The sequence below is a fragment of the Uloborus diversus genome, chromosome 4 (assembly GCF_026930045.1).
Source record: "Uloborus diversus isolate 005 chromosome 4, Udiv.v.3.1, whole genome shotgun sequence".
NCBI classification, from domain to species: Eukaryota; Metazoa; Arthropoda; class Arachnida; order Araneae; family Uloboridae; genus Uloborus; species Uloborus diversus.
The window spans coordinates 129982716-129995606 of record NC_072734.1 but is presented as its reverse complement, the minus strand read 5'-3'; the positions used below and the strand labels follow the sequence as shown (position 1 = coordinate 129995606).

General features: G+C 32.6%; 1 protein-coding gene across 1 annotated transcript; it reads right to left on the bottom strand.

The window, feature by feature from the left end:
• Nucleotides 1–9849: 9849 nt before the first annotated feature.
• Nucleotides 9850–12891, bottom strand: LOC129220835 (uncharacterized). Its single transcript, XM_054855266.1, has 2 exons — nt 12869–12891; nt 9850–10834 (listed from the first exon to the last, which is right to left on the bottom strand). Exons 1-2 carry the CDS (start codon nt 12889–12891, stop codon nt 9850–9852), a joined length of 1008 nt encoding a protein of 335 aa, XP_054711241.1.

Below are 12891 nucleotides of genomic sequence, written 5' to 3'. Positions count from 1 at the left end.
TTAAAATGCGAAAGAAAATGGTTCACAATTTGAATGGAATCGAGATTTCTTGAACTTGATTTAAAAAGGCTTGTAGCTTTTTTTCCTTTCGAGATAAAAGCTTATTTTTTCGACCATAGGTCGAGTTAGATCTGGAGTAAAAAAGGCCGCTTTTTCCAATGGCGTCAAAAAGAAAGCTGTGGGACAATTCCTTCACTTTTTATTGATTTATTTAATGAAGAAAGTGGTGCCTAAATTTCAGCTAAGCCTAAAAAAATTCGAGCTAAAAACGCAAATAACTCCCGCCGTAAAAACGCTAGAGCGTTGAAACAAATTGCATAGAACGCGGAAAATTCTACCCTTTCTAACGATATGTAATATTAATGTGTGCAAGTAAGTTTTCACCCCCATATTTGAGAATTTATGTGAAAATTGGACGTATATTGGAATGAAGAAAGAATCATTCATCGAATTTTATTCGAACTGGTCTGCAAACCTTCTCAGGACTTAAAGGAACAAACTGAAAATTTCAGCGCAATCGGCCAGGTAGTTCTCGAGTCTTGCGAGTTCAAACACACAGACGCTTTTTGGAGACTTCATTTTATACTATGTAGAGATTAAAAATACAAATAAGCGAAATAATCATCAAATAAACACTGCACCTAATATTAGTAAGCCTCAATTAAATTTTAATGTGTTAAAAATGAAAACTTTATCATTTAATAATAACAAAAAAAAAAAAAAAAAAGTGACTTACAACATAATAGTACAGTAAGAGGATCAATTTTGAAAATTGCTTGTATTGTCATATTTTTTTATTTTCAGAAGTAATTTTTTCTTGACTGGAATAGACGACATGTGTCAGTATATAGTTAAAATATTACTAGATAGGTGGCGCTAAAAGCAGAGTAAATATTTCACCATTTCACTTTGCTCCACGTTCCCCTAAATGAGAGATATAAAACATAATCTGACTGGATTTCATACTCTCAATTCCGTATTTTAATTCAAATCGACGCTGAAATATCCCAAGCACACTTTTATAACTTAAAAAAAATCCTTCAGCAAAAATATTTTTGTATTATATTAAATGTGTTGGTTTTTAGCCGTACCGTCGAGAGTTTTACAGTTAAAACTGAAACGCATTTCATAAACTTATCATCATTACTTGAGAATACCTTTACTCATTTTAGAGCTTCGGAATTCGTCTTGAAATTTATGATAATGAAAGTTTCGATACATTTCTCCATGAAAGCCAACTATAAAATTGTCACTTCTCCAATGTTATCAAGTAGCATTTAATACGAAATGAAAGAGCGTGGGGACTATAAATATAAATTTGAATTTTATGCGACGAGTTGTCTGAGTGCTTTAGTGCTCTTCATCTATATCTAAAAAGACGAAATTGCGCCCTGCATCATTAAATTTTATAGATGTGTTTTAGTTTGGGCAAACGTTGAATGTCTTTATGCAAATTAAATTCTCAGAACATTAAGATGAAATATGGCATTGGCTTAATTTTAAGCAAATTGGTGGCAATAAATATATATATATTTTTTCATCATATGTGTGAATCAATATTAAGAAATTTGTGACAATAGGTGCTTGGAATATCCTTAAGATTAATGATTATTATAAAGTGTAGAAGTGACATTGTGCATATCATTTTTACTTCCTTTTGCAAAAAAGGAAATATTGTATTCGCGAAAAAATTTTCACTCAAAAATCGACCTTAATTTCCATTTTGCTCACTCCCGTATGAATGTTTTTTTTTTTTTTTTTCTACTTGACAAAACGTGGATAAGTGCCTAAGAAAGTATAGACATGCGAAATATCTATTTTGACGAGTCCCGATTTAGTTACAACGAGTTTTCTCGTGACGTCTGTATGTATGTATGTATGTGAGTATGTATGTCACATATCTCAAGAGCGGTATTTCCTAGAAAGTTGAAATTTGGTACGTAGACTCCTAGTGGGGTGTAGTTGTGCACCTCTTCTTTTGGTTGCATCTGGGCGTTTTTAAGGGGGTCTTTTGCCCCTTTTTGGGGGGAAATCATTGTTAATTTCGATGTAAACTCAAGTGGTGTTACAATTTGGCAGACACTTGGCGATATATTGCCAGTCTTTTGCTCGCCAAGTTTTTTTGCCAACTTGGCGACAAATTTGGAGATTTTTTTTTTGTTTTTTAAATCTGGTAAACTATTGAATCACACTAAAATTACCAATAATACATTAAATTTCAGTAAAAGGAAGTTATGTGAGGCACACATCAGCTCGTTTGAAATAAATTAAAACGCAGTGGAAAAACATGGACATCTTTGTTCATGTGAGCAATTGTCATTCTCCTATGAAATATTGAAATAATTTTTAATTTAAATTAATCTTTATTTCTCCGTCATACATCTAGACATAATCCTGGCAGAAAATAAGCAGTTCATAACATGTACAAGAAAGCCAATATGCTTTTTTTCCCCTATTCCCCGTGTGTATACCTCAAGGTAATAACTTAAAAAAAAAAGAAAAAAAAAATGTCTGTAAAAGAAATCAGTGAACTTTTTGATACATAATCAAAAAAAAAAAAAAAAAAAAAAACAATTTTTGTTAGTTTCTTTAAAAAGGGGGGGGGGGGGAGGGATCCGCATCAACGACGTTGAAAATTCTTAAACTTCAGTAATTTCAGCAATATCAAAATATACAGGGTGACAAGAAATAACTTAGACACACATAATACACCATAACTATAATGCTAATGAAAATATTGCGACCAAACTTCAAAATAAATATGAATACATAATTTTGTATAATATATTTACAAATTTTCAAAGAGGCTACCTTTAGGATTAATACAGAGCTTTTAACGTGTCACAAAATTTTCGGCTCTGAGCCACAACTCATTTACTGATATTTTATCCTATGAATTATAAGGATTTCTTTTGGGATGCCAAAGTTTTATAAGGTTTAGCACACAGTCTTGCCTCCACAATGGATCAAACAAAATAATCCATTTGGTTTAAATCTAGGGAATGGGGTCAATTCATCGCCAGATGGCGATAGGGTAGAGCGTCACGTGATAGCTCCATAAACAAACCGGGGATTGTGAATTCATGTGGTGTTAGCTCTAATCGGCGTTCGTCCAAAATGGAATTTTCAATTGTGGAGAAACCTCTGAATTTGGTAAATTTTTCAATTTTAAATATTCTAGAGTACAGCGAATTGTACAAAACGGCTACAAATAATGAAAGCGTGGTGAGCCAAGTAAAGAAAGGACTGCTGTTCTTTCAAGAAAAATTCGTTAGCAGCGTGAAATTTGCTGGACCTACCACCGAAAGTGATTTTGAATTCTTCAAAATATCGGCTGTTGTGAAAGCTGAGATGGCAAAAGACCGACGCTATAACCCGTCCGTTCAAATTAAAACTGATTGCAAAGTAAGTAACCATTTCTATTTGCTTTTTGTTTATTACGAGAAATGTTTAGTTTTGTGCAGTGGCGTTAGTAAGGAGGTGGTGGTGGTAGTAGCCGATGGTGTCGGGGGGAAGGGGGTTATATCCAGAGTAGTCGTATGGTAAAAAAATGATGGGGGGGGGGGGTCGTGACCTCTTATATTTTATAATATACAGGAGTGCCCACCTGGGGGGGGGTGAGGCGCAGGCTGCGCCATTGAAATTTTTAGGGGGGTGTTTTGAGGGGTATTGTTGTTATTCTTGGGGGGGCTCTCGGTATTTAGGGGGGTGGGCACCCCTGACATATCTATATATATAGTGTAAACTTCAAATTAAAGACTTCCAAAGTTCGAGAATTACTAAAAAACCAAAACGTTTTTAAATGTAAAACCTCTAAAAATATCCTTAGTTAAGAAGATGTTGAATTCCCACTCAGTCCTTATTTTTAATGTTGTACTAGATGCTATTTATATATTTAAAAGGAGGGGAAGCTGTCCAGTTTCTGATTTAGAAGGAGGTAATTACTACTAGAATTGTACTGTAATCTTAAAAATAATATTGCAGAAAAGGGACTCCCCCTCCCCCAAAAATGTTAATAAATTGTAGCTGTTAAAACGCCATTCTAGACTTGGATGTTAGAGAAAAAGATAGTAACCAGGGATCTGTACCAGCAAATTTTTCGAAATTCAAGGTTTAGGGGCCTTTGCAAAGAATGTTTTCCATATTGATGACCTAAAAACCTTACTTGCCTGAAATTAATGACTTGGCTTTTCAAATTATGAAAACTCCTAACTTTTTCTGACTTTGACACAGCAGGAAAACAGTACATGCATTTAAAGTATTGTTAATGTTTAGTGATTGATACTTTTAACATTGTTTTCATAATTTTGATATATGAGTAATTTTCATACAGTCGAACCTGTCTCGAAACCTGTGTATCTCGAAAAACTGCATATCTTGAATTTTTTTAATTTTCGAGCAATCTCAAATAATTTCTCATGCTTTTTTCCCTGCTTTTCTCTACTACTTCATGATGCACAAAGGGGGAGGAGAAATGAAAATGTGTCGCTTCAAAGTGACAAATCGGACATGCAGTGCTATTATTTCTTCTGCAAAACAAAAAAGGGTAAGGGAAAGAGGAGGAGGGGGCTGCCTCTTCATAGAAGAAAGCCAGTTCTTGAATGTGAAATGATTTATTTCATTAATTAATTAACTAATTTTATTTTTTGTACATTATATTTTTATTTAGTTCACTGACAGTGCATGTATTGTTTGAACAACCCATAGTCGCTAGATTTAAATGCAAAAATCAAAACCTCCATATATTGGAAGAAAGCTGCGTTCTCAAAAAAAAAATTCTGAACCCTCAACATTCGAGATAGACAGGTTCAACTGTATACTATTTATAGTAATTTTTAGTCCCACTCATGCATGTATATAGATGTTAAATACTTCAGTTTTCATGGTATAGGGTGGTTACTACAGCTTCAATAGTATCTTGGTATTGATGAATTTGATTAGAAAATAGGTGGTTTTCTTTCTCTTCATAATGTTATAAAGTTATGCAAAATTAATACAGAAATAAGTTTTGCTCATATTGGCAATAGTTGCATTCAAGGTCAGTAGTGAACGTAGACTTAGACGAGCACCCTGCAAGATTTGTATTTGCGTCCCCACCCCTTTATTAAACTATAAAAAATATTTTGCCCGTGTAACTCTTAAAATTTTTCTTGTCTTCTAACATTTTATTTTTTGTCGAACACTGGTTATATTTCAAACTAAAATGTTACTCTAATTTCTACTACTTAGAAAGTTTCAATGTTTTTCACTTCTGTTTTAAATGATTTCAAATTATATCTACCTTATTCAAGAGCAGATCCAGAGAGTGAGACCATTTAGGAAATAATATATTATTATAATTATAATAACTGCAACGCAGTTAATCCCAAGCTTTTTGAAATTATGGTTTTTTTCACTCCTGCCCCTGCATTCCAGAAGCCTTATGTATGGTACAGGTTGCAATGATATATACTTGTAGAAAAAATTTGCAGCTCCCCTGCACAGCTCCCTATATGCGCAGTTTAGGAGTCACTGTTGTAAACTCTTGTTTTAATCTATTAGTTTTTCTAATAACTATTGATACTACAGCACATTTTTTTATTGCAGGTTCTGAGTTCTGTTTGCACATGTCGTGCTGGTGGCACACCTTCGTTTTGTAAACATGTGTTTGCCCTTCTCCACTGCATAGCAGATTATAGTTCAAAAGAACTTTATGCCGCTCCGACTGAAAGGCTACAGACGTGGCATCAGCCAAAACCAGTGAAGACAGCACCACTGATGTCAGATGAGGTTTTCGCTAAGAAAAAAAAAGATTGAGCTGGAAAACATAGAATTTCATTGGGAAAAATTGGGAGATTTTAGTCTTCCAATTTTCGATGCCTGCCAAGATTCCTTCGCAGGAAAATATGCCTCCATGGTACCATTGCCAGCTGCTGTTTGCACAGAAAAATCAGCAGAGCTGCCTGCTGATTTAGCGCATAATTACGGCCAGCTATTTTTTTTCCATGGAGAATACTACAAAGCCATTGAAGATCTCTGTGAGATTGAAAAGTCAACCATCTCCCAAGGAAGTTGTCCTCAATGGAAAAAACTCAGAAGAGTTAGAATAAATGGCTCCACAATAAAGAGCATAATCACTCGCAGAGCAGACTTTGATGCTCTTGCGAAAAATATGATTAACAGTCATAATATTGACTTATCTAATATTCCAGCAGTTCGTTACGGAACAATAAATGAACCCTATGTAAGACAATGGTATCAAAAAAATAACTCTTCAACTATGGTGAGAAAGGTTGGACTGGTAATCCACCCACTAAATCAATTTGTCGCAGCTTCTCCAGATGGGCTGGTGAAATCAGGAGAAGATTACATGCTCCTAGAATTGAAGTGCGTTTTCAATCCCGAGCATTTAACACTTAAAGAACTGCTAGCCGAGAGAACAAACTTTTGCTTGGAAATGAACTCGGATGGTGAAATGGCTCTACATAAGCACCATAAATTTTACTACCAAATACAGTGTCAGCTGGCAGTTACCAATCTGACTACATGCATTTTCATTTTGTACTATGATGATGATGACAGTAAAAAGGATGAAGAAAGATTTTTTGTTCAAAATATAAATTTTGATAGTAATCTTTGGGAAGAATGCTTTATAAAGGTTAAAAAAAATTTTTTCCAACATTTTTTGCCACAAATTGCAGGGTGTTAATGATTTTTCAACTGTGTACTATTTTTTCTTATTTTTGTACCTGTCTTATATGCCCTATAGTTTGTTTGAATCTTTTTAAAAAATGACCATTGAAAAAGTTTTAAATTGTTTTATTCATACTTTCTTTCACAGCTTGAGGAAAAAATTCAAGTCTGCTTAAAATTAGAAGCTTGTACATATTTTTTTTTTAATCGGTCTGTTCAAATTTTATTATAAGTGTTGAATATTATTGTAGAATATTATAACCAATTTCAAATAAGAAATTTTTAAATGTTTTTTTCCCTTCGAATTTCAAAATTTAGTTCATTATCCAAGTTTGTTTTTGGCTGAAAAATGATTATATTTATCTGTGGCAAAACTGTCTCTCCTGTTCTATCACTTGATTATGTAAGAAAGAATATTTTGTTTCATTCTTTCCTTATTTTGATTGAATTTTTTTGGCTTATGGTTAACCCATGCAATGCAACCTGTCCCGTTAAGAGTTTTCAATGAGACATGTTTGATAAATTGAATTATTGCAAATTAACTTTATTTTGCAGAGAGCGAACAAGTAACTATTAAATATTTCTCAACAAAATATGTTGTATTGTGTGTGATTATACCATATAAAAACATTCTTGGGGATATTTGTCAATCATAAACATTGAATTTTATTCATATTGAGAAGTTGTGTTCTACATCAGTAGAATTTAATTGCTTCATTTTGCTATACAATACAAACCACATAACAGTACAATTTAATGCTTGCAAACATATTTCGTGCCTTCAAGTTGTTGTTTTAGAAATTCTATCTCCTGCTGCTGTTCTGATATTTTGTTGATGGTGAAGGTTTAAATGCCTCCCATTTTATTCGGATTAACCATTGTTTTACTAGTCCAGGAACGGAAATCGGAAGAACATTTTAGTACTGCATTCAGTTTTTGATTTGGCATTAGAACAACCGAATGCACAACAAGAAGGCATTTTGAAATCGTTGGCTAGTTCGCCAAATGTAAATAATTTTTAAAAGCAAATGAAACATCATTAAAAGCACAAATGTGCAAGAGCACTGCAGACACAAGTTTCTGCATTACAAGGAACGTCTTTTTCAGTGCATAAAATCTGAGCTAATGAATGTAAAAAAAAAATCTGGCTTTTGTTGGATGTCTTTAAATCCATAAGCGCACATTTTAGTGCATTGACAAAAATACATGTCTGCAGTGTTCCTGCACATTTGTGATTTTAACATTTCTTTATGCACAATTTTTTAAGAAAAGGTATTTTCATGCTTCTTATTAATAATTTTGTTTCTGGCAAAAATCCATTTTATAATAGAAAAATTTCATATTTTCTATACTTAACTTTTTTGCACCATTTTTAATAAATAAGTTTCATAAACTTTGGGGCATTAAAATATACGATTTACTCCATTGAAGCATAACAAACTTCATTATCCTCAAAATTTAAATTTGACTTGTGAATTTTAATTGTAAATGATTGCAGCATATATGCTTGTACCTTTTTATTAATTGTAAAATTTGCTTTGAACAATATCCAATTTTTTACTACTACTCGGTATTGGCCGAGTACCTGATCAAAATTTGGCCCAGTACCAAGTACTCGGTATGTCCCTAATTTGTTTCAAATATTCACAGTTAATGTTTATCTATTTTGTTTAATTCTCTTGCCTTATAACTTCCCATGAAATGTATCTTGTCATGTTAGTTTTCGATTAGGCATATTTGACAAATAGAACAATTGAGAATTAACCTTAGTTTGCATACAATGAACAAATAGCTATTAAACATTTCTTGAGTAAATATGTATTGTGTGTGTGATTACGTAGTTGAAGAAAAAGTCTTGGGGACAATTCGGCAATTACAAACATTGAATTTTATTCATTTTCAGAAATAGTTTTCTACATCAGTAGAAGTTATTCGCTTCACTTTGTTATACTATAACACAAATTACGCAACAGCCTTAACAGTACAATTGAATGTTTAAAGATCTAAAAAATAACAACCTTAACATAGTCAATAAATCCCAGATTCAAATCAGTTTCTCTTCTCGAAATTGAAGGTAATCAATATCTAACCTTGAGTTTATATTCAGTATGCGTATACAGTATGCTTTCAATATCACGAAATCCAAGGGACGGTAAATATTTTTTGAGATATTGAGTCTTTGAGATAACAGGGTCATAATCATATTAAAATAACATTCTAAAAATTTGTCATGATAGTTAAAAATAAGTGGAAACATGTCATAAAAGTTGAAGAAAAGTCTTAAAACAATAAAATAAATTTTAATTTTTAATTAGCCAAAAATAATAGTGAAAAAAAGAAGACTTTAGTGAAGTAACAAAAATTAGTGATTTACCACTACTAAAGTTATCAAGGATTACCAAAGTTGCAGAATGGTTCCAAACGAGTTTTGAGCCCCCCCCCGGAGCAAAAGAATTTTGACAAAGGATTACACCATTCCCTGTGTCTTTAATGGGGTTTTCTGTTCATCTCCCCTTTTTACAGAGGTGGAAATAGAGTTAAAGTTCAATGAAATGGGTTGAGAAGCGGGCAAAAAGTTTTAGGTAGGTTTTTTCGGCTTCTCGGGACTTACATTTTCTGATACCCCCGAGATCTAGAATGAAAGTGACAATAGACTAGCTTCTTTGAATCATTCCTAACCACTGAGAGAAATAATGAAGAGCGCAAGAAAGTTTTGGGCACATCCTCAAGCTGCTTTAAGAGAAAAAACTAGTTTTATCGGAAACATGATATTTGACTTCAAAAAATATTCGAAAATACAAGGCTTTGAGTAAAAACTCTTCTACATAAGAGTAAAAAAAATAACAGATAAATACGCAAAATCTTTTTTTATTTAAAGGTTTTCGAGATATTAAGAGTACACCATGTTTGCTTAATTTCTGTAAACTAATTCATACAAATTAATTATTCACTACTTTACAATATCCAAGAAATTAAAAATATCACTATAAAAATCTTAAGTAAATGCATATACAGGTTATAGTTCACACAACCTGGCTTTTACAAAAAGGAACAACATTTATTTACAAAACTTTGAATACATATAATAAAAAGATGGGATGTAAATACCTTTTTTAAGATTAACCTATCATGAGTTATAAATAATAAAAATCCAGACATTTGAATAATCTACCTTCATCAACCCTTTTTAATTAGTGGGTCATGAAAATTGCTCAACATGCATGTAACAAAAAACACACTATTGGCAGAATGTAGAGCAGTGTAGGGTATACTACCCTCAAAATATTTATATTGCTTAATGCGAGAAATAGCTCGCTCGACAGTAACCCTCTTATTTGACAGTTTACAGTTGTCAACCATCTCATTAGCCTCAAACTGAATCTTATCTTTCAAAAAAATTGGTTGTTTTAAGTGGCAGCCTTTTTTAAGTAGTTCCTTTTCAATTAGAAATCCCTTGTCTGCCATTACAACATCACCTTGTTCAAGCAAGTTTAGGAGGCCACTTTTCAAAAAAATTTCTGTATCAGATATACTGCCACAATATAAATCTGAGATAAAGGAAATGGCACCAGAAGGCATGATGCCAATGAGACCTTTCAATGTGTTTTTATTTTTATAATGACTAAAAGTCATTTGTTGTTCAGATGGGCTGTTCGGTTTTTGAATTGGAAACTCGGTACAGTCGATTATGATTCGACACTCGCTGTTTTCCTTCAAAAAATTTCGAGGCATGGAGTCATGCACCATGGCTTTATCTGGAAATATTTTTAGAGTTCCTAGTTTTGTATGCAAAACTCCAACAACAAAATTAAAATATCTTGATACTGTGGAATCTGAGATGTTGAATAGAATGGACAGGAATTCATTCGTTATACCTGTTCTCAACTTAACCAAAAATAAAAAGAAAAGATGTACAGGACTTAAAGAACTATTCTTTTCCAAGTCTTTTTGGATATTTAAAAAAGAAAATAGCATAAAAAATCTTTCTCTGGAAAAGCTGGTCAAAGCTCTCATCTTAACGTCATCAAATATGTTTTCAGGAACAAATTTGGTCTCCCCTAGTAGTCGCTTCAACGATTCAATTTCTCGCTGCTGTTCAGAAATTTTGTCTATGATCTCACTGAAAGATTCTGTCTGGACGGCAGCATCAACCATGTTGGTCCTAGATAAGGCAAAAAACAAAATTTAATATATTTTAAAAGTGAATTTCAATAACATATATTGCTATAGTAAGTAATTTTAGAAAGTAAGTAAAGCTTTTAGTCCATAAAATTACATTAACAAATGGAAAAGTTTGTGGGTTTCAAAAAATATGAAATACTATCTGCCCGCCGCCTATGGAAGCTCGCACAATCTGCCTCTTGTGGGCTGGTGTACAGCTCTGTTCTTCCGAACATGATGTTTCCGATACATAAATTACATTCATTCAAAGGAAAATATGAAAAAAATATTTTATCAAAAACACATCCCCTGCATCAGTACATGTATTAATAAACAGTGCGTTAATTTTTTCTGCGGCACAGCTCTAGAATCATTCGATTCTGAACTATTCGATAACTTCGAACGATTTTAAGCAGAAAAAAAAGGAAAAAATTACGTACGTAGGATAATGTGGCCTAGAGAAAAAGAAAAACCTTCGCTCTATGAGTCACTTCTCACTATGAGTAAACTTCCGTGCAATATGCTCGGAATTCAACTAAGAAGGTAAATTTTCAAAAGATTCCCAAGAAAAGTCTCTGGATCTCCCTGATTGTACTGAGAAATAAACTCGGCCCATGCTACTGTTGCACCCTGAGAATTCACAGCCTAAATCTGCCTGTATATAGGAGGAGTGGCATTAAAGCTTGCCCAGATCTGCGTGGTTGGAGACCCCCACGTGCAGGGTGAGGGGGGTGGGGCATATCCTTAAGGGGCCGAACGACCGAAGAAATTGAAAAGAAACTAGCATTAAGACTTAATAATATTGCAAATATACGCAACTGGCCTCTGGGGAGATTTTGTTACAGGGGGTCCAAAATTGATAGATCCGGACCTGCATTAAAAGTAATTCAGTATAGTCGAGTTTCGAGAATCCAAGTCACGTAAATTCAAGGTTCTGCTTAGTTCGATGTACAAATTGTTTGCGACTGTTAAACTCATTTAACTACATACAGTAAATAAAAACCAATAACAAACCTAGTTAGAAAATTATAGAAAACTGAAATCTCTATTGATTGAACATATGAAAACAAGTAACTAAAATAAAAAAAAAACGACTGAGTCACAAATGTAGAATCAAGAGGAATCCTTTTAATAGCCTTCTACTATAAAATTCAATAACAAGTAACATTCTGACAGATGCAGAAAAAAATCCTTTTAATTTTGGTAATAAATTTTTAACTATGTTTTCACTGCAAAAATCAAGAAAAACCTTTTATATATTTTTAATTAATATCTTCATTAATTAATTTCATCCGAAGACCCAGCCCTCTCGATCAACTCTCCTTGCAAACAAAAATTTTTTTTTTTTCAAAATCGATACATACGTTTTGGTGCTAGAGTGACTTAGAAAGATACACAGACATATCAAACTTATAATCCCATTCCTTTGTGTGTCAGGGGTTTAAAAAACAATATAAATATTTTGTTTCATTTCTATTTGATATTTGTGCTTACCCAAAGACATTCTTGTGCTTTCCTAAAGACATTAACATTTTAGGTCCATCGAGAAACAAAGCTTTTTGAAAAATTACAGTGCAATTGATAAAAAAACTTAGCGAAAATAATTTGCCAAATTTTAACTAATAATGTCAATAAAAAGGTAAGATATTTTCCGCTTTCAAACTCAGTTTGTTAAAAGAAATTAAAACCTCAAGACCCTTTGTTTTATACTTAATTTTATGATTATTATTCTATTTATTTCATTATTCCTTTTTTTTTTTTTGCTTTGTTCATTGCTATAAACCCTTGATAAAAACCTTTCACAATGATGTACTTTTGTTAAATAGTTTATTGAGATTTTATGAAAGAAGTTAGAAGAAAGTCATGACAGAAATGTTTAGTAATGACTACAAGGTACTAGCAGAACATTTTTTTAAAAAGTTCTTAGTAAAAGTTGACTTATGAAAACAATCCATAGGTTTTACACATAATATAGTATTAAAATTTGAAATAATAAACAAGGTGTAGCAAAAGAAAAAAAAAATTCGGTACTTACCTTGGATGTAATATATTTTCCAT